This window comes from Lepidochelys olivacea, assembly GCF_965140295.1.
Source record: "Lepidochelys olivacea isolate rLepOli2 genome assembly, chromosome: 13".
Lineage (NCBI taxonomy): Eukaryota > Metazoa > Chordata > Testudines > Cheloniidae > Lepidochelys > Lepidochelys olivacea.
In genome coordinates this window covers 8,312,635-8,335,624 of record NC_140423.1, presented here as the reverse complement: position 1 = coordinate 8,335,624, position 22,990 = coordinate 8,312,635, and the positions used below count along the sequence as shown (strand labels likewise).

Genomic DNA, 22,990 nt, shown 5'->3' with positions numbered 1-22,990 from the left:
ACGCAGACAGAAGCAGTCATGTGCACAGAGCTACGTTGGCAGGAGAGCTCCTCCTGCCGACGTAGCTTTGCTTACGCCAGTCACGGAGGTGGGTTTTTTTATGCCCATAGGAGACCTCCCTCCAGTCGGCATACAGTGACTTCACCACATGTGCTGTAGCAGCACAGCTGTACCAGATGCAGATGTGCCGCTGTATGTATAGACATGGTCTAAATGAAGAGGTATGTCAAGTGAAGGCAAAACGGGGGTGAGTGCTTCAGGGGCTACAGATACAGGCTCCTAAATAGACGTGAAGTTGGTGGGATTTGATCAAGTATTACTTTTGTTTTGAGAATGAACGTGATTCCCAAAATACACGTAAATTGCAACTAGTAGTGGGCAATCGAATTACCCAGGGAAGGCCAACATCTCTACACCCCAAATTGCTCTCTAGGGAGCAAGCTTTTGGAACACTGCAGCTAGTTACTTAGGAGCAAGACTCAGAATGCAAGCGTGAGGGTAGAACATTTCCCTCACTGCATTTTATTACATGTTTGCGGTGCACTGTCTTGGAACCCAGACAGCCATGTCTTCATCTGAAGTTTAATCAGAAAGTCGCTTTTTACTGATAAAAGCCTAATGTGGTTCATCTTCTGTCCCATCTTTAGTCCAGTGGGCAAATTCACGGCTCATTGAAGTGAGATCGCTAGCAGTGGGTAGAGCTACTGGAATACTAGCAAGCACTGTACAAACTTCTCCATGCAGTTCTTTCCACTCAGTTCTGACCTGTGTAACTCCTGCAGATCACAAAAGCGACCACAGTTAAAAATGGTGGCAGCCATCTGTGAGGCTAGAATGAACTCTGACTTCATCATATTCCAAACAAGTCTGGAGCCTGGTGTTTAAAACTATGCCACAAACTCTGCGAGTTTCAAAGCTAGTATTATTAAACAGAACAGGGTTTTTTAGGAATTCGCTGAGGCAAAAAAAGTTGATTTCCCTTTCCCAAAAATTCTATTACAGTGTTAATTAACTAAAACAGTTAGTGGTGGGAGAATTGATTGAACCCATTAGATTGACAAGCTACAATATTTGTTAGGCAGCCAATCCAGCGAATGTCTGTCCTCTTAACGACCATGCCCCATTGAAACTTCTTGAGTAGCCATCAAAACTGCATCTTGCAGAGCTCCCGCCCAAAACCCTCCTGACAGTGGCTGCACTTTCTGTGGAACAGTGTACAAGAGAGCAGGGGACGGGGTCAGGCGAGTAACTGGTGAAACATGGAGCATCCTAGTGACATATGGGCAGGTTTCAGAGTAGCAGCCGTGTTAGTCTGTATCCGCAAAAAGAAAAGGAGGACTTGTGGCACCTTAGAGACTAACCAATTTATTAGAGCATGAGCTTTCGTGAGCTACAGCTCACTTCATCGGGTGCATCCAGTGAAGTGAGCTGTAGCCCACGAAAGCTTATGCTCAAATAAATTGGTTAGTCTCTAAGGTGCCACAAGTCCTCCTTTTCTTCTCGTGACATACATTTGTAGTTCATTACGGTCACTTCAATCTGCTTAAATTGAACACTTCCCCCCCACCCCAAACCACCCCCACCTCCCCCCTCACTGCTTTAGTCACTGGGTGGTGTTGAAATCCTTAACAGGGATGAATTGGGAACTCTGACCTTTGCACTAATACCTCTTTTTTCCCTTCCTTTCAGGTGCTGCCTGTAGTCATGGAAAGGAGCCACCACAAAGGATTGTTCTAAATCTTTCAGATTGACCAAAGAATCTTAGCCTAGGAAGCAGAGCTCAGATCAAAGCACTCCCTTATCAAAGCTGCACCAAGGAGCGGGAGGGGGTCACTATAGCATCTCAAAGTCTAAGAAACCATGTTTGTTTAACTGGAAATAACTGGTAAGATGTAAGGAAACTACAGTGCTAGGGCAAGGCTGTATTTGCAAGGGCATGAGTCACAACTGCAGAGAGCTCCACACAAGTCATTAGACTCCAAATGCTTTATTTTAGCTACTATTTAATGCAGTCTGTTATAAATCAGGCTAGTCACACAGAAGCATCAAGAATGGCCACTGACTTCATGTCAAATGCATAGCCCTTAATGTGTGTAATAAGCCTCCATGTTGCTAATCTTTATTTTTTATAAGTCTCATTATACTGGATTTACTGATCAGGTATTTAGATGTTGGTGGCAACTGAACACAGAACAGCACACACTTCTCAGTTATCTTCCTCCCTGAGCATTACATTGACAATAAAAGCGCAGCCCTGAAGTTCCAACAACTGCTATGTTCAGGATTCATGGAATCCTTACCCACATCCATCAACGACAGAATAAGGCAATATTTGCCCAGTCGTGTTTTATTTTAGTCTGTTGCAGTATACAGGTCTGACGCACAAGTCTGCTAACAACTGTAAAGCAATAAAATGGAAGGAAGACAGAGTGGGATATTGACATCGAACTCTGCCCTTTAGTAGCCAGAAAATTCCAAGCAGCTAAAGCATTGGAGACTTAGGAGAACGTGGCCCAAATGGAATAACTGCTTTTAAAAAAACCTATCTGACCTGTTTGAGGACAGCAATGTCACACTAGCAGTTTTCCAAACTCTCCCTCTGCTTATTAACAGGCTGAGTAGGGTCCTATTGCTCCAGGTGACATAGCACCATCTCTCTTAAATTACCCAGGAGAAGCTACTGGCCAACAGCACATAGCGTTGCTTAGATTTGTCATTGCTTTTTTCTCATGAGGGTTTCAGATTCTTCTATTTGCTTCCCACTACTTTGGCTGTTCTCATGGGATTACAGCGGATCTGGGATTCATGGAACTAAAGCTCCCATTTTACAAATCCTCTTGCAATTGGTCTCCCTGCCTTCCAAGATGTCCATAGCTGTTAGTCATCCCTGTGTAGCAGCCTGTTTGAGTATTACAGCATTTTTGCAGTCTGCATTCCAAGGGGATTCCTGGCTACAGGTTCCTATTGTCAGGTTACACTGGGACACATGGGATACAGGTAAACTGTTTTTACAAGCTGATGTCAGGTGAATATTACCAATACCCCCCCTCAAAAAAAAAATTTCAACACAAGCCGTATCTGGCTTACACACCCATATTATTAAATATTAGCATGATCACCAATGTCTGATCTTTTCTTTCAGACCAATTCAGCAGTCTCCACTTGCCCTGGATTTCATCAGCACAGAAACCAACACCTTTAAAAATAATGCCATAGGAACCTAACAGACTGTGTTTAGTTTGTGCAATTTTCTGGCAACCCTGGAGCATTTCTAGCAACCCTCGAAAAGGAACACGTGTTCCCTTTCCCCTGCAGCCTTTGCAAGAGAAACCACGTTTGGAGAATTCAGAGAAGATGCCTCCAAAAAACTAGCCAAGTGACAAGCTTTTAAGAAAAGTGAGGGGGGAGCAAATCACCCCTCACCATCCCTTCAAAAATGATCTTCCACAATCAACCCTTTAGTGGAGCTAAAGAAAATGAACACTCTGCAAAAGTGCAACTGCTATTTGCAGGGTGCAAGCACAAGGGTCCACACCTGGGAAAAGTACTAATGAAAAGATTGTCACCCTGCTGTTTTCTGAAACACTGAATTGCTATCCTGGTAGCTGGTGGCCTAAAATGGGCCAGCTAATGTGTTGCAGGATTTCCCTCGCTCGCACCCTTCTTGTCTAAAAGGAACCTCTGAGCTAATTCCACACAGCCAGTAGAGCTGAAATCTACCTTTGCAAACACACGCTGATGGAAGAAAAACAAGATCTTGATTTACACGGGGGGAAGTAAAGCTATTCTGAAGAATAAACGCATCACACAATCCCACCAGGGCCAGGCGTATTCCTAGGGGAATTTAGTGCAGCTCCGCTCTGCTAAAGCACAGGACGAAAACTGCCTAGGGGGCTGCTTCAAACCATCCCGCTGGGAGGCGACCCGGGCCATCCAATGCAGCGGCTCAAAAACAACAAGAAGAAGAAGTTTCCTAAACCCACATGCCCCCGTCCCCCCTTCGCTGGGTGGCGAGAAGGGCAGAGGCGAGGGCGCCTGGGGCGAAGCAGGCACGGCCCTGAGCAGGCATTTCCCAGCTCGCTTTGTGCGCGGCTGGCCCCATTCACCGGCCGGCGAGCGCCTCGGCTCAAGGGAGGAGCGGCAGGAGCCGGGCTACCGGGAGCGGGGGAGCGGCCCGGGGGATGCGCGAGGGGGCTCGGGGCAGGTGCCCCCGGGACAAGCGGCGCCGCCGAGCCCCGCGCCGGGCTGCCCCCTACCTGGATGGTCTGGTTGGGGTCCCCTCCTGCCACCGGCCCGCCGACCAGCTTGCAGTAGAGATCCTCCACGGCGCGGGGGCTCCTGCGGCCGCCGGCCGCGCCGCGCTCTTCCCCGCAGGTGGCGGAGGCGGAGATCCGGGTGCTCTCGGCCAGGTTGAAGTAGGGCGGGTGCAGGCTGTGGCCGTTCACGTCCCCGGGCAGGGGGACCCGCGGGCGAGCCGCGCCGGCGGGCAGCGCCGCCGCCAGCAGCAGCAGCAGCAGCCGCAGAGACACCAGCGTCCCCGGGAGCCTGTCCGCATCCATCTCCCTCCTCGCCATTTTCACCGATGCTGCGAGCGAGAGGGACGGAGAAGGGGCGGGGGGGGGGAGAGAGGAAGTTGGCGGGGACGAGCCTAGCGCCGCTGCCCGCCGGGGCTCATCGCTGCCGGGAGGGATGCCGGGGGAGCGGGCTGCACGCCGCCGCCGAGGCTGGGTGTTTGCAGCCGCTGAGCCAGGCAGAGGCAGGGCTGCCTAGTCAAGTGATGAGACATCAATCTCTGCCCTCCCTGCCCCTCCCCGGGGCCGGCTGCTGCCCCGCCAACGCGCCCGCCGCGGCTTGGCAAACTCCAGCAGCGGCGGCGGCCGCCCCCCGGGACGAGGGGAGGGGAGTGGCCGCGGGGGTATTCATGCGGTTCTGCGGATTGTCTGGGCAGCCCTGGCGCGGCTGGCTTAACCCCTTCCTACGCCGGAGCCGGTCCCCCGCGCGCTTGCCAGAGGAAGAATTCTCTTTGCAGAGAGTCCCCGGAGCCACTCAACGTCCAGGTTGAAAAGATGTCTGCAGAGCAGTGCTCCCGCTCAAGAAACAAAGTTAGTGCAGGTTTCAGAGCGGTAGCCCTGTTAGTCTGTATCAGCAAAAACAAGGAGGAGTCCTTGGGGCACCTTAGAGACTAATTTCAGAGGAGCAGCCCTGTTAGTCTGTATCCCTAAAAAGAACAGGAGGATTTGTGGCACCTCAGAGACTACCAAATGTATTCCAGCATAAGCTTTCCTGAGCTGCAGCTCGCTTCACTTCATCTCTAAGGTGCCACAAGTACTCCTTTTCTTTTGTCTTAGAGACTAACACATTTATTGGAGCTTTAAGCTTTCCTGGGCTAAAACGCACTTCATCAGATGCATGGAGTGACAAATAAAGTAAGCAGAATATATAGTAGCATGTGAAAAGTTAGTACAGGATCACATTTCCTTTTACAGCTATTTTCTGACAAATCTATTTAAATGCCATGATAAAAATCACCTGCCCCTATTAGGTCAGCAGCTGAACTATTGGAAGGAGAAGGGGCCCAATGGGGTGTACTAATTTTTTTTTTTTTAATGATTGATATAACCTTTACCGACCCCATATGTCTGCTTCCTGGAACTCCTGCCCTGCTGCGCTCAGCTGCCCCCTTTTGTATTGTCATCCTCTTTTGATACTTGTTAAACAACATCGTGGATTAGCGCAATTTTAAAATCTTCAATAAAAAGTTAGTAACTAAAAATCAGATTAAAAAGTTTAATTGCCTTAGGTTGACAACACTGAGGGGGGAAAAGCAAAATCTACTTTTCTTCTCACCAGTCATCCTGTTTGTTCGTTTCTTTTTTGCCATTTCACTCAGTTTAAACACTGAAAACAGAATGGTCACCTTATTCGAGTCATTTCATTTCCCGGTTCTCCTGCATTAATTTAGCAAAATGCTGTTGTATTTGCCTCTCCAGCAGTGCGGGGCAGGAATTTAAATGCAAGCAAAAAATATTAACAGGAGATTTTATATTTTTATAAAATAAAAGTTATGCCTAAACTACATGGTGGTGTCTCTTTAATTTAAGCATATTTAACTGATGATGTTTGCAGGACCCAGGGGCGCTAAGACCTGGATCCTGCAAACACTTATGCATGTATTTATCTTTAAGTACAAAGTAGTACTATTGATGTCACCTACTCACAGGCAGACTCATTTGCAGGGTTGTAACTATAACAGTAAATTTAATACCAGCATGAAACATAAAATGAGGGTAAGTCTAGAATGCTGGGCCCGCTGCATTGCTCTAGACTTGATCTGACTTTAAGGTGATCAGATGTCCCGATTTTGGGATCTTTTTCTTATATAGGCTCCACCCCGTCCTGATTTTTCACATTTGCTGTCTGCTCACCCTAACTGATTTTGCCATAAGCAATAGAAGATCTTAACTGTGCTATAGTGGTTCTGTTTCTTAAGCCCTTGCACTCTACTAACAGACTGTTATGAAGTTTCTCCTCTTTCATTTGCAGTTTCCAATTATCACGCATTATCCCCTTCCCCTCCTTTGTGGAATAGCCTATCAGGAGATATTCCTCTGGACAGGTTTTTTTTTTTATTATTTGTTTGTTTGTTTTTTAATCTAAATTCATGCTTTAGGCTTACATTTTTTAAATGCCCACACAACTATGTGCTTAATTTGACTATTTAGCTACTGCAGTTGTGCATGCAGATCAAGTGTGCATTTGTGCACCTTGCCTTTTGTACTTTTACTTGATCTAATTTTTGTAAAAGGTCTGACACAATAATGCACAATACAATAATATTTATATTGCAGCACCAGTCGTAGCAGGATGGGAACAATGGCATGCCATTGGAACTACCGGAAAATGGTGCTTGGAGGAAGCCAGCATGACCCCAAGGACCCTGCAATACACCTTGCTACAACTGGTGTGACATTAGAAGCCCTGACATTCCACTTGGATTAACTAGTGTGCCACTTGGAAGAGCTGGTAGGTCACTAGAAAACTCACCATGCAGATCCAAACTGGCACGCCACCACAAGCCGGAAACTGTTACACTGCCAGCCAGCTGTTCCTCTGCTGGCACTGCATATCATGAGATTGTATTAGCATGACATCATGACTTGTGAAGGTACAGTGGCTAAGGGTGCTTTAGTCTGCCTAGTTCTACCTGGCAAGGAAGCATTATTAGACCACAGCAGCCAAGCCCATTCAATTAGCAGGGACTTCCTGTAATGCTTTCAAGTTTCTTTTAACCCCCTCCTCTTTAGGGAGCTTTATTAAGATTTGAAAATCCCCTAAGTAGTAGTTGCATTCAGAAACCTTTCTCCCCTGCTTCCCCCATTTCGGGCCAAATTCTGCTCACCTTACTTACAGGTGTAGCTCCATTTAACTCTAACTCAGCTGACTAAGAAGCAGGGTTTGTTCCTTAAAATGAACACTAAAAAGGATCATTTCCCATTGGTAAGGTTTAATAGCAGTGTTTGAAATGTTTTGTTTTGTTTTTTTAGTAATAGTTAATTAACATAGCCTATGCAGAGAAATCCAATACTGCAATGGACAGGAAAATTAAAACGAGCTTCCTTAAACAATATTAAATGCCCCATTCGTTATGGGACTCAAACAATTAATTATCTGTGAACATAAAAAAGTTAATAGTGAAAGCAGGGCATGGATTAGCAAATAACCTCTTTCTCCAGCAGGGGAATTAGAGGCAAAACAGCAATAGCAAATCCAATCATTTTAATCCATCTAGTGGTAGCCTCCTGTCACATAATTAATCATCCCTCCAAAATGCAATTAAGAATAGGAACTATTTATTAAGAGTGAAATCAGAGTTAACACATTTAGTAATGGTAGTATTAGCTGCAAGGTTTCCATGAGCAGCGGGATAGGGTACAACGATAACTGTGATGCTTGAATTTGAACAGTTTCAATTTAACTGTGGAACTGCTTTGTGTAAGGACGTGCAGTGCACATTTAAGGACAAAAAATAGGATATCTAATGCTTACAGATGAGCAATGGGAATAGACTATGCTAAAGAAAAGTTTCCATTTGAAGAAAGTATAAGTAGTAGTAAGAGGCAGAGGATTTATAACAGTGTTGATCATTTTATTTTGAGATTAAACAGAAGTAAACCAATGCTTTTTACTTATTCTTCATCAAGAAAAAAGAAAATGCTATACACTAAGACCAAACATTTTCATGAGCAGTAACTAATTTTGGGTCACTCTTTATCTTGATGGTGAAGAATAAAGGCACCCAGATTAGATACTGATTTTGAAAATTCTGCACTAAGGGCCCAATCCTAGCAACTGGTGACCGCCTCTTATATGGTCCAGTTCTAGTTCAGCAATGTGTAGGATTAGGCACTAGTACAGAACATTATTCCCAGCTGCCCAGCCTATGAAGACAGTATACTTCACACTTATATAATGCCTTTCATTTGAGCATCTCCAAGTGTGATACAAGCATGATAGCTCAGTGGTTTGAGCATTGGCCTGCTAAACCCAGGGTTGTGAATTCAATCCTTGTAGGGGGCCATTTAGGGATCTGGGGCAAAAATTGGGGATTGGTCCTGCTTTGAGCAGGGGGTTGGACTAGATGACCTCCTGAGGTCCCTTCCAACCCTGATATTCTATGATCTGAATTCCTCTTCACCACATGCACATTATATTTATTACAATACGCAGCAGATTTCATCTGAGGATTTCAGCGTACTTTATAACTATGGGTAAATATCACAATCTCCACTTTACAAACAATGAAGCTGAGGCAGAGGGAGGTGAAATGACTTGCCTCAGGCTACACAGAGATTCAGTGGCAGGACCAAGAATAGAGACAGAGTCTCCTGACTCCCACTTTGATACCCTACCCAGTGAGCCACACTTAAGAACTGCCAGACTGGGTCAGACCCATGGTCCATTGAGTCCACCACTGTCCCATTGCTGAGAGTGGGCAGTACCAGACGCTTCAGAGGATGGTGCAAGAAACCCCAAACAGGGCAGATATGGGATAATCTGCCCCCATGAAGGTCTCATCCTAATCCATAACAGAGAGAGGTTTAAACCTTGAAACCTGAGGTTTTATATCCCTTCCAAAACTCCATTTTTAACATTCGATATAACAACTCTGGATGTGGTCATTATTCATATAAACATCTAATCCCTTTTTGAATTTTACTAGGTTTCTGACTAGGATGACACCACCTCTTGGCTTAACGAAACTATTAGCTGAAGCATGGGGTCAGGCGTTATCTTAGATAGGAGGTCTTGAAGCAGGATGGGCCTTCCAGTTTAGAACCTATGCCACTACTAGAAAGGTAGTCAAGTGCTGCAAAATCCCTCTTCTGGTGGTCTTGCTCAAATCCAGTCTCTGAATCTATATACAACAACAATTGGGTTTTCAATCATACCACCATCTACTCCTCCTTAAGCCTGCTGCCTTTAAATGCATTTTACTCCCATTGAAGTCTTAATAAACTGTTAATAAATGAGATTTAGACAGCAACAAAATAATGATGTGCTCTCTAGCTTTACAGAAATCTGAGAGACTCTGGTGAAGCCTTGGTTTAATATTTGGACATTTGGGCTTCTTGGTATTTTCCCCCAGTTGGCATGGCCACTAGCTAGTTTATCTAGGCATAGAGTCAAGAAACAATGTCAACGCTTTCCCTCCCCTTCCCTCTTTAACATGGTGGGAAGAGGAAGCTTCCGACTCTCAGAAGCAGAAATTGTGTCTATCAACTATTTCAGCAGTAGTGCTGACAAGTTCTGGAAGGCGACCTGCCATGAACAACATCTCTGTCCATTTTCATATTATAATAGTGTTGACGTCGTCGATCTGAATTGGTGCCTATATTTTATTTATTTATATATGAGAGAGAGGGATGGATGGGCCTCACACAGAAAAAGCCAGTGGGAGTCCAGTGATAAAAGCTATGTATTAGCTTGCAGTACTTCAGGGCAGAGTACCACCCTACTCTGGCATCATGGTGATGGACCTAGTGTATGGATATAGATAAACAGAACTGACAAGAATTTTGCTGAAGGCTTGAGGAGTCTGAACAGAATCTGCCTCACTTTCTCAGAGCTGCAGTGGGTCTGCAGGGTTAATAAGAATAGAGTAATAGATAGATAAATAGAGATATAGTCACTAAAGCATAAGGAGCTGTGATACTAATACCCACAGGTAGACCTGCTAGGTAAGAAGGTGCCATTTTTACATGTTTCAGAGTTGAACCACACGTCAGTTCCTGGAAATGCACTCCCCCTAATTCACAAGTCCCAGGGCGCCAGTGCAGAAAGCAGAATAAGGAGAAATCATCACAAATTAATTGTTAGATTTTCTTTTTATAAGATTATTTTGAAAGACATCTTGGTTTTATTTAGTCTATACATTTCTTTCTTGAATGTACATTCCAATAAAAATAAGACCATTTAGTCCAGCAATTCCTGGTGGGTTTGCAATGCCTGGGCGGCACTTTTTTAATTATAAAGACATCAACTCCTGTTTTGGCTTTTGGAAGACGTTTTTACCAAAAGTTTTGCAAGTTTTTGTAATCCAGCAGGAGCAGTACATGTTATCTACTTCAGAGAATTCAGTTAATTTTAAGGTCAGACTGTACCTTCCCTATAAGCAAATGGTTTCAAAACCGCCACAAAGCCAGAACAGGTGTTTCATTCATGCTGTCTGTCTACCTGGCAAGAACCCAAAGACTTTCCTTTAAAGCCTAAACTTCATATTATTCTGAGACACACTGAGAATGTACACATGTGCTGTCTCCTAGGCATGTTTAAAGCTCACTCATCATTAGCGGCATGTTTTTCTTTGGTCAAATCAAACAGGAACAGCTGTTTTCATGTTAATAATCATAATTTACATTTATGCCATATAACTCTCTTCTGGCTGAAGGATCACAAATAACCTCACAAAATTTAACAAGATGATACATAAACAATATGTAGAGATCACTTCAACTGTCAGTGAAGTGCAGCCACCTCTAGGGTGAAGCATGGCAGTCATTTAACATGGCTAGAAAATGAAGAATACCATATCAAATTGAAACTACAGAGAGCACGAGGAAGGGAGAATGTAATTACCATAGCTGGAATTTAGCCTGGAGACTGGAGTTAATGCACCATTTTACATGTAAAGTGCCATGGGATAGCTAATGACAAGTGGATGGGCTGTGCTTTTACATCTTGTCAGAAAGGTGATATATCCAGCAGTACCGTGCTCAGGACTGCCTCAAGTCTGACTCAGAATGTATCATCCACTCCTTTCAATACTGTGGCACCCACGTTCCTATTATAAATTGCTTATGCGGGATTTCAGAAGTACTTGCTCCACCCTGGGGGTGTCTGTTTGCACACACACACTAGGGGTGTACACACACACGCACACACTTTGGCCTCTGGCTCATGTAAACTCTCATTGGCTTCTGTGGACTTTGGACCAGATCCTATAATCCAAAATCCAAGAGCAAAGATTTATTGCATTAATGTTCAGAAATTTTACAATGGAATCCCGTAAAGCTGGGTTAGTGTTTTTTTGCTACAAACCTTATGTTTCTAGTGATTCATGCAAACAGTGACTGCTCTGGGTAAAATTATCCATTCCATTTCCATCCTAGGAGAATTTGTTTTCTTTTTGTCATTCATAAGCATCAAGTTCACAATCACCTCTAGTCTAGAGATAGCAGGTCCTACAGGAAACTAGTAGCCAGTCTTGAAACAACAAACTCTTCTACATCAACAGGTCAGGAGACTACATTGACTGTGATACAGTCCCCTGTCCCCTCGACACATCCTGTCTGTCACTACATTTTCATCAGCAAATGAATCTGTTCAGCTTGCAATCTAAGGCCTTGTGTAGACTAGGCCTTAGATCGATGGAGTTACACTGGTGCAAAATGGGGCTTGTACTATTGTGGTTGGTAAATTGCTGGAGTAAATCATGTGGATGGAAGCACCACTTCCCATTGGTGCATTGTGGCTTGCCCCAGTGAAACTAGTTTCCAGTGCCAATTTCCCTTGTCTAGCCAGGACTTAAGGCCTTGTCTACACTAGAAAAGGTTTGCTTGAGTTGTCATTATACCTGTGTAACTATACCAGCAAACTCTTTTAATGGAGACACGGCTTATATTAGCAAAATAATTCTTTTGGCAGGATAGTTTATACTAGTTGCCTAAAGAAAATAAGCTATATAACCAAAAGGTCTTTTTTGCCACTAACTGCATCACCACTAGGGCTTTTGCCTGCACAACTATGTCGGATATGGGTGTGATGTTTTTTCACACGCCCTAACTACCAAAGTAAAACTGGCAAAACTTTTAAGTGTAGACCAGGAATGAGTTATGGATTTCAGTCATCTCACAACTACCCTTCATCATGCAGCCGATGAAGTGAGCTGTAGCTCACGAAAGCTCATGCTCAAATAAATTGTTTAGTCTCTAAGGTGTCACAAGTACTCCTTTTCTTTTTGCTTCATTATATGGGCATTGATACAGACATTGGCTTATATTCCACACAGCATATGACTGACTATTTGCAGCACTCCTATCAAGGTTTAATTTCTGTTTCTTTAAAGTAAGAAAATAGTGAATAGAGTCTACTACCAATTACACTCCTCATACTACGGTCTATTGTTTGACCTAGCTAACATTACAAATGTAAAACTAACCCTACCTACAAAGTCATTACCACCCTATCAGAAATGCTCCAGACTAATCATGTTCTTCAGTTTGCAAGTGAATTGTTGCAAGTTGGGGGCAATGTGTATATGCATCACGTACACTAGCTTTGTCTACAGTAGGAAACCTATCAATGGCTGAAGTGGGGTCTGCCAATTGAATACCAAATAAAAATAAATGGAGAATCACCTCTTTAAAGGTACCAGGCTTCTAAACTTGGACCTGCGATTTTGTGCTTATGCAGTTTTTCCATGCCCAAACCTTCACACAATTCAGATTGTGTGTAAAAATACAGCATGAGCGTGCAAATTCAAGTGGACTGCATGCAACCATGGATGCAAAGCTTGAGTACAACAGATTGCAGGGCCAATTTTAAGAGACTGCATTTGAAAAAGTAGTTCTGACAGTCCTGTTTGTTTGCAATTATGAAAAAAAAAATCCTTAAAAGGCACATCAGCAACTAATCCAACAACCAAAAGAAAATGGGATGATTCTCTTGGGGTTTTGAGTTTTTAAATGGTTTTACAGCCATATAACATTTGTTTTAATGGAAAGATCTTTTTTTAATTAATAAAAAATATGAATCCCTAACTAATCGTAAGGATTTCAGTGCGAGAGAGGTTCAAAGATCCGGCAGCCTGGCCAAGTCACCCTGTCAAACTCAATGGGAGGAATATTTCAGTTGGAATTTGCTTGTAGTCATTGATGTGGAGTCTGGTTTCCTTTATTTTTTTAAAAATCATTGGGTGAAACAGCAAATGAAGCATACGCATGTTCTAAATATAAAGTGTCAGTGTTTACCGCTCCCCTGCAGCTTCTCTGGGGTGCTGCACATGTTTCCCAGTTGAAGTGAGAGCTGTGGGGTTTAGGAAGCATTCCAGCTGCTAAAGAGCTTAGATGCAATGTTTAAACAATGTTAAAAATGAAGGCTTTTCCCCCTCGTCCCTTTCAGAGTAGGCTGTGAGTGTGGGAAATAACTCGCTCCCCGTGTACGGGACATGTACGATGAGCGGCAGAGGCCTGGGCTGAACTGCTATAACGAATGTCTAGGGCCCACTGCCTGAAAATTTTCTCCAGCCAGCAGAAATGGGAGGAGTTAGTAACACAGGGCACCCATAAGAGATTCCAGCTGACAAAGCTGGTGGAGTAGGGTAGGCAGATATCAAACACATCTAGCATTTTACCCGTATCTAGCTTAGGATATCCTCCCAACCACCCGAGTGTGTATTTTCCCTGTAGAAATCAATAGCAAAGGCCTATTCATTGAGCCTATGGCTCTTTTCAACCTTGGAGATAAACATTCAACTTAGGCATTCAACTTAGGGTTTGCGGGTTATGTATTTTTTTGGTTGATATGTTTGTTTCAGGGAGGCTTTGATAGAAGGTGACGTTCGGTAGATGGTGCCATTATTACGTTACCCAGATCCCTGTGCCCACATTTCCTAGACTTAAAGAGTCCCCCACTGGGAGCAATGCAGCTGGACACAAGTGACCTCAAGTGCAGAGCTGTGGGATGCTCTAGGCGTTGCTGGTTTTGGCCATGTGTAAATAAGAGTCTTAGTCTTAAACACACAGCCCTATCATGATGTGGTGCAGAAAGTAGTCTGGAAGCTGCTGAGGTTAAACACAGTTGAAAACCCAACACTGATGCGGATGGGGAGGAGGAAGGGAAGTCTCCTCAGATCAGACACGAGCTCTCACGGCTTGGAAATCCTCTAGGACTAGAGAAGGTTGTGTGATTGGGTTTGGTTTAGAGTTGGCATATAGTAGTTATGCCATGGGGTCTTAGATTGCGTTGTGAATTCAGGTATGGTTGGCTCATCTGGATCAGGAGACTCTATGAGCCACAGAAATGGGACTTGGCCAGGAAATGCTAGGCAGGCAATTTTATACCCGGGCTCGACCTCTGGGTCGTGAATAAGCTACAGCTGCTTAACAAAGGCAAATGCGAGCTGATGCAAGGAAAGGAGATGGAGGAAGTGGCTTCTTAAGGACTAGGTCTCTGGCAGGGGTGACCACGCTGCTGGCTGCCATAGTCACTGGGTTGTGCGTGGATGGTATTGTTTATTTCTGTTCAAACACATTCGAAGACATGAAAGCACCTCTCAACTGACAGATAATCACAGACCATTTCAATACTGCCATGCAGCCCAGCAGCCATTCCCTTCCCACCCCGACCCATAGAAAATAGGCCAGCAAAGACAAACAAAACATGCCCACAAAAGTCTCCAACCCCGAAGAAATCCCCAGCCCTGCAACACTTCACCCCTCCTCGAACCCCCTCTCAAAGAGGCAGGCTTTGCCGTGTCCCCTGAAGTGTCCTGAGAAGGAGGGGGGAAATCGTCGGGACTCCCAGGGAGAACACCCAGCCAGCTGCCACCTTCCTAACACAAACAAATAGCGACTCTTGTGCCAGTATCTGCAATGATCCCAACCACTGCATTCGAGTGTGGGGAGGGAGCTGGCTTCTTAGTTAGGCCTGCTCCAAAGTCACTCAGAGCCATCCATGCCAGAAACCTGTTACAAACTCAGTTCTAAGAGTTGTCCTGTTTTTTTTATACTGGGGAAAGCGTCACCTTCCAGTTATCTGCATCCGATGGAAAAACAGACAATGTTTGCCAACCAAGCCTGCCCCTCCTTGATGCACTCGGGCAAGGTGGATGATATCCTGAGTTCATAGCAGCAGGGGTTTGGAGTAGGCCCGATTGTGTCTGCGGGGACACACTCGACCCAGGTGCCTTACGACAATAAACTCCTCTTTCCTCTTTCTGCTCCTTCTGATCTCGGGGATGTGAAGGGAGGGTGAAAGCTTTGTAGTGAAATATTAGCGAGAGTTGCCCTGGCAACTGCACAGATGAAGCCCTCTCATTTTCACTGAGGTCCTCCCAGCGTGACTAATACCTCCTGGGCTATAGTTACACCACTCGGAAGGTCCTGAATACATGACCAATCCAACATGGCAAATAAACTCAAGCTCCATTTATACAGCTATGGCTTAATCTGATTATCTCACAGATTGACCGAGGGAAGAAAAACCTACAGAGTTTCCACTTTGCAACCACTTGGTTTACTTTCATCCTGGATGCCTCAATAATTCATGTTAATATTTTACATTCTAGATTTCCTAGTCATTAAAAAAAAAGAAGACAAAGGAGAAGGCTGCCTAACAGCTGAGCGCAAACTGCGTCATCTGTTAAAATGCATTTGACAACATTTTCTTAACCCTATTAACCACATCAGTGAATGCAACAGGTGGGAAATGCTGAGGGCCCTTATATAATGCAAAGCAAAGGGCTTCCCATGTGCAGGTCCCACCTGGTCCTCCACAGCAAAATCCAAACTGGGCAACTAAAAAAAATAGCATTGTACAACAGAAAAAGTACAGAATTAGGATACAAGGAAGGCTGTTGGCATAGATTCTATTATGATCTTAAGCAGCCAGGAGATCAAGATGAGTAGCATTACTTAGCTATTCTAATATAAATGGCAATAAATTAACTGATCATAGAATATCAGGGTTGGAAGGGACCTTAGGAGGTCATCTAGTCCAACCCCTGCTCAAAGCAGGACCAATCCCCAACTAAATCATCCATGTGTGTGTGTGTGTGTGGTGTGAGACTGCCTGCCCTCTACTGCATGGAATATGAATTGCTTAAGTGTGTGTCATAAGCCCCCTACTGTTTAAGGTTAACAGAGAATAGAAATTGCCTTTCTGCTCAAATGCTGATCAAGTCACCCCTTAATCTTCTCTTTGTTACATACCTATCTGGGGAACACATATTTGATAATGGTCTCTTCAGTATAGCTGACAAAGGTATAACAAGATCCAATGGCTATAAGTTGAAGCTCGACAAATTCAGACTGGAAATAAGGTAGACATTTTTAACAGTAAGGGTAATTAACTATTGGAACAACTTACCAAGGGTTGTGGTGGAGTCTTCATTATTTGCTATTGTAAAATCAAGATTGGATGTTTTTCTAACAGATCTGCACTAGTTCAAACAGGAGTTAATTCAAGGCAGGTCTCTGGCCTGTGTTATACAGGTGGTCAGACTAGCTGATCACATTGTCCCATCTGGCCTTGAATCTGTGAATCTGTAGATGAAAAGGGCTAAGTATTGCTCCAAACTCAAGATCACTCATTATGTTGTGTCCCAATCCCTGCCTCCCACTGCCTGGCCAGACAAGTTCTGTTCCCATTACTCCCCTATAAAGCATAGTTCTCTTTCATCACTGCCAGGATTAAGGATTTATAGATCCCTGAGATAGTGACCCTGTCCCCCAGACTCTCCCCGCTCCAGATCTTGTTTCCAGTGGTGTATGATTTCTACTTAGCACTTCCCTCTGGATGGGGTGCATGGCATAGTTCCCACAAGTATGGGACTACTGGCAACATCAGACATTGGACGTTTATTTTTAACTTCTTGGAAACTCATAACATTATTTCCTTTAAAAAAAGAATTGGCTCATAATTCAAACTCCTCTTTCAGCCCAGATCTCCAGGCTCCAGAGACTTCTGTTTGGATCAGAATAGGGGTTTTTCTAATATTGGGGTCATCAGTGATGGGAAAGAGCTTGGTTTACAAGGCCTCTTGTCTCAGAGCGGTCAAGCAAGCTGTGTAAAAGGGTTCTTGGAAATCTAAGGTGGTCTGCATTTTGTGTGTGTGTGTGTGTGTGAACGCGCATTCATATTATCTTCAGGCAAATGCCAGGACATATTAGCTGCTCTGTTTGGAGCCAGTGCTTTCCAACACACGCAGTCAATTAGAGCTTCAGGCTGGCATAGCTGATAATACAATTTAATATTTGGAACTGCCAACACTGCCATGCCATCTTCCTGTGAGGAGTTAATATGTACTTCCTTCTCCCATTTCCAGAGGCAGATACTTAGATGTGAGTGTCTCAGGAGTATGTCGCAACCGTAGTCCTCCACATCGAAGAGATAATCAGTCAGATTGACCCATTCCCTACTGCAACTCCACTGAAACCCAATGGAGTGCCCCTAAGGATGAGTTTGGCCCTATGGCTTTGAATTAGATATCCTCTTTCGGGGCAATGGTGCAGCCTGGAACTGAAACCAGCATCCATTTTACTGACTGAGCCAGCAGAACGGAGTCCACGCAAATGGCTGTTTGTGCATCAGTGACATCCACCTGCTTTGTGGACATAAGCAAAATGGCACAGCACTGCTAATTGGATGCTCTCTGTCTCTTTAGGGTTGCCTCTCTCAAAACTGGGACATTGCTCTTGACACATACTGAGTAATCAACCCTTGCTTACCTGAAATGAGCCCTGTCGCTAATAAGCAGATGCTATCACATTCCTCGTTGTAGCTAGACACCACATTTCATCTTGGTCCTATCCTCCTACCTAACACCAAGTTTATTTCCAGAAGGACCCTGTCTTCATCTCCAGTGCTAAGTTCCAGGATAAGGATCAGGCTGGGGCAATGCTTGATGGATTTCCTGACACTATGTGGAAAGTCATCACCTCCAGTCATTTGCTTCCTTCCTAGATACCGAGGAATGTGATGCAACATTTACAAGACTGCAGGGTTATCTGCATGACTCCAAGTGCTTCAGGAACAGGTCTTTTTGTAGCTTGGCAAGTAATAAAAGAGGCTGAAGATACCATGGGCAAAGATACTGTGGGTGTTTTTTATATCTTCATCCCAAGCAGAGATGGGGCTGAAGCAGCTCACCAAGTTTGAACCCCCTCAAACTTTGGGAAGCATTCAGATCCTCCTTGGAGCAGCAGGGCTTGGGACCCTCTCTCGTAACAAGTGGTGCTTGCTGAATCCACGCCAGGGGTTCTTGTTCTTGTTGAATCCACACGGTGGCATCGTAATGGAAAGGGACAAGATTCAGCCTGGGATTTTCAAAGCCATCTCCCAGATATGGGTGCCCAGTTCCCATTCATTTTAATAGGGTTGGGTGTCCATATATATCCCTTAGGCAAATCTCAGCCTGTTTTAAGTTTATTTGCTTCAGACTTTGTCATGTGCCTTAATTTAAGAAAGGGGAAATTCAAAGGGGAATGGTCAATCCTTAGTGTCCCTGAGGCCAAAGGACTCTTCCCTCAACCTCCCTGCTATCCTCCCCCCGATGCTGCCAGCAGAGGGGGAAATGAACTGAGCAGGTCTCCCTTTGCAGCCCATTCCCACTACTCTTCAATCCGCAGGTGGGGCAGCTGCGGCGTGATGTGAAGCACGCTCTCATTTCAGGACTGGCATTCTGATCCCTGCCAGCCACGGAGCCGGGAGCCAGACTGGAGAGAGGGATCCCAGGTTTCCAGTTCTCGTGATTTTGTCCTGAGTTTCATGATCATTGTTTTCCTTAAAGTCCCAGCTCCTGGAGTCAAGTGGAGATGTGATGACTTCAGCCTTCATTCTTGAAGAAAAAGTAAGTTTCTAGCCTGCGTGGCTGTGGAGAGCGCTTCAAAATGGGACCCCAGTGCACCCTAAAGCCTGGGGTCCTGGCTGCCGGCCCGGGGCTCTGCAGCCTCCCCTGCAGTCAAGTGGAGATGTGATGACTTCAGCCTTCATTCTTGAAGAAAAAGTAAGTTTCTAGCCTGCGTGGCTGTGGAGAGCACTTCAAAATGGGACCCCAGTGCACCCTAAAGCCTGGGGTCCTGGCTGCCGGCCCGGGGCTCTGCAGCCTCCCCCAGCTGTGGCCCACTGGCCCCAGCCTGGGGCAGTGAGGGGTGCAGACAGGGTGCAAACGGGCAAGAGCTCAGCACCCCCACCTTAAAAATTGTTCCAGTGCCACTGTGCTGGGATATTTTTAAGTCCTGGTTAGAATGTATGTGCAAGAACGGGAATCAGAATTTCCTGACAGATTTCAAGATTTCAAGCAATTTGGCCCAATGCTTTCTTTTCTAATTAAACCTGAAAAGTTCAATGAAAGTGACTTGGATTTGTCTGTATTTCAGTGGATGGGTGTTGAAGATTTCGAAATGCAGCTCATTCAGTTAAAAAGCTCAGAATTGTGGGCATCAAAGTTTGGAGATCTGCGGAGTGCTTTTGAAGCTACGGAGAGAGATCATGGGGCCTCTATTCTGACCTGCTGGACGTCCCTGCCAGTGAAATTTAACTGTCTGAAAAAAAATTGCATTTGCAATGCTTTCAGCATTTGGATCCACATACCTGGGTGAACAGCAATTTTCACACATGAAATCTGTCCTCTGTCCCTCTCAGAGCCAGTTAACAACAGATCACTCAGAAGCCTGTTGGCAACTTAAAGTATCCAAATACGTGCCAGACATTGGAAAACTCAGCAAGGAAAAGCAAGGGCAAGGATCGCACTAAACTGATAAGATCTGCATTTTAATTTAATTTTAAATGAAGCTTCTTAAACATTTTAAAAACCTTATTTACTTTACATACAATAATGGTTTAGTTATATATTATAGATTTATAGAAAGAGACCTTCTAAAAACATTAAAATGTATTACTGGCACATGAACCCTTAAATTAGAGTGAATAAATGAAGACTCAGCACGCCACTTCTGAAAGGTTGCCGACCCCTGACCTAGACAGTAGATCAAATAAACCTCAGTCCACATCAGCCTCTCAGATGTACTTTCCACTCTTGGCCGGCACAAAACTGACTGGTTTGTCAGCATCTGGATGAGTTCAGAGATGTTGGGATCTCTCAATTTCAGATGCGGTCCAATGAAATCATCAGCTCTTATGCAAAAAGAATATTTCATAGTGAGTGTGAGATTCGAACCCATATGTATATAGAGATAATGTTTTAAAAAAAATACTGCAGTATTCCACAGGCCTAGCACTAAGCAGCGCAATGTCAGAGCTGTGAGTTGGCGAGTGTAGGGCCATTACTGCAATACAGTTCTCTGAGGGAACACAGCAACAAACATGATCCTGTACATTTTGCATGAACATCAGTGATGTGTTCAGTTGTCTCACCCCTGGGGGATGCAACGTGCTGCTGTCATGTCTGCAGCAGTGCAACCTCAGGCTGTGGTTTCAGCAGATAAAAAAAGACCAGACCTGGCTTGTAGCTGGATGAGCCCTACAAGGAAATCCCACGTGCTCCAGAAGTGGTGTTGATGACTGAGCCAGGAGACACTCTTCCCGGCTATCTGGCTCAAAACCAATGCCCTCCCATAGTGCTGGAGGGCACCGTGTTACCCAAGGTGCAGTTCTTTTGATTAGAAATCAAACCAAGCCACTGGCCATTTGGGGCCAATAGCACTTTTCAAGTATGTCCTGACCCAATAACAGATTGGGTAATTACCTGGGAAAGCCAGACACAGCATGGTGGGATGGCTTACCTGAGCCAGAGGCAAAGCCTAGATTAAAACCCACCTGTTTCTGTCTTCCAGTCTCGTGTCTTATCCATGTAGCTAAAGGCAGGTTGTTGCCAAATGTAACCCTGCCATTTCAAGCTGGTAAATCCTTCTTCACTTCCTCTTCCCACTGTGTGGTGTTGCAAAATGGCTGGTGTGTTGCAGTGCTGGAGGACAGCAACCCCTGTTTATACACTTTGGGATCCTTTGGTGTGAAAGGTGTTATACAAAACCAGGGCAGTGCTGTATGCACGTACGGCTTCCATTATGGTAGCTGGCAGTGCACTGGGACCAGCACTGGAGTTTATTCTTTGATTCTGCTCCTGGGATTTCATCTCTGCCTACCTTAGCCTGCAGTTTCCCTAGCGCCTTTAAGAAAGGTTTATTACCTCGTAGGATATCTCCCCCACGTAACCAAAAAAACCCCAACCCCTTCTTAAAGCCTGAAATGACTGATCTGCCCCTACTTGATGTTGTTACTGCATTTAATTACTGTGCGTGAACATGAAGAATAATATTTACACTTAAAACACCCAGAACTACAGTTGAGCTGTTCGTGGGAGGTTCCCCACCCACATTATAAAAGTTAATTGAAAAGTTGGCAAGGAACAAAAGCTACTTTACCTACTTCAGAGAGGCGGAGTGGGGGAAATAGGTACTTTGGGGATTGGAAGATTAAAATTAAGGATTCATTGTCTAGTAATTTTACAGTAATTAAAGCCATTCACGTCAATGTATGCAGAATTAGATGATGAAAGGAATCCACTCTGGACTGATCCATAACCCGTAACTTTAAGGATTCTGAAGATGAAAGCCATTTGGAAAATTCCTGAGTGATTTTATATATAAAGTGACTGGCATCCTCAACTTCATGCTCTGGGATTTATTTCTTCCCGAGTGAGGTGAAGGTCAGACACGCTGCTCTCCTTCTGGAAGCAGAGAGGGAATGGGTGTGTGCCCATTGGCATTCTTGCCTGGAGCTTTACACTGCAAGGCTGAGGGAGGCATAAAGGAATTTAATTAGTTCCAGCTTGCTTCTATTAAACCGCTTTAGAGGGAGGGACAGGAGAAAGAGTGTAATAAAGGGGGTATGTGATTGGCTTGCTAATAAAGACACATGATCTTTTTCTTTGGACAAGAATGGACTCGACCCAAGATCAGAACTTTGTTCCACTATAAACCTGCCATACACAGCACCACAAGGCTCTGCAGTTAATTTCAATCTGTTGTGTTTTGGGTGTTTACTATGTTTTGCAGGCTTTTCCACATTCTGCAGTAAAGATCAGGTCTTCACCAAACTCTCTCTACTCCACGCACTTGATTGATGCGTAAGAAGAAACATATAGTGATTGTTCCCTATGTGTTGCCCACACTTAGTGCGGTACAGGACCTGAGGAGACATACGCCCTCCCACAAAGGGATGACTAAGACGATGGGGAAAAATAATATTTTGTCTTTACATACCCCTTGTCAGCCAAGGCTCTCAAAGCCCTTCACAGAGGTGGGTATTATCCTCATTTTACATGTGGGGAAACTGAGGCACACAAAGGGTAAGCAACTGGCTCCAAGTTACAGACTGAGTCAGTGGAAGAGCTGGGAATGAAACCCAGGTCTCCCAACTCACAGCCCTTTAACCCAGAGCCTGTACTGGCTCACAAGACAAAACACTGAGAGAGCATGTTAGGCAGATATATAAGTGCACAGCTGCTTCTTTTTGGGCGGTTGGAACACAGGTAAGCAGAAGCTACCTGAAAGAGAAGAGGGTTGGCTCTCGTTACACTAGGAGAGAAAGGCTGTTCCTAATATAAAGAGCCATACTGAGGAGTGGAATATTTCCAGACTCCAGTGGTTCATCTTGCCCACTATCCTTGTCTCCACCAGTACCAGCTACTTCAGAGGAAGGGTAGAACATGTGTCTTAGGTAAAGGCAGAGGAAACTGAACCTTTCTTGC

The 22,990-nt window shown here is 44.7% G+C and overlaps 1 protein-coding gene across 2 annotated transcripts in view; it reads right to left on the bottom strand.

The window, feature by feature from the left end:
* Positions 1-4,589, bottom strand: part of LAMA5 (laminin subunit alpha 5) — a 166,300-nt gene extending 161,711 nt beyond the window's left edge. For both annotated transcript variants that reach the window (XM_084645460.1, XM_084645461.1), the window contains exon 1: positions 4,257-4,589. In XM_084645460.1, coding sequence (XP_084501586.1) covers positions 4,257-4,574 — 318 coding nt within the window. In that variant the 5' untranslated portion in view covers positions 4,575-4,589. The remainder of the gene's footprint in view (positions 1-4,256) is intronic.
* Between the last annotated feature and the right edge of the window lie 18,401 nt (positions 4,590-22,990).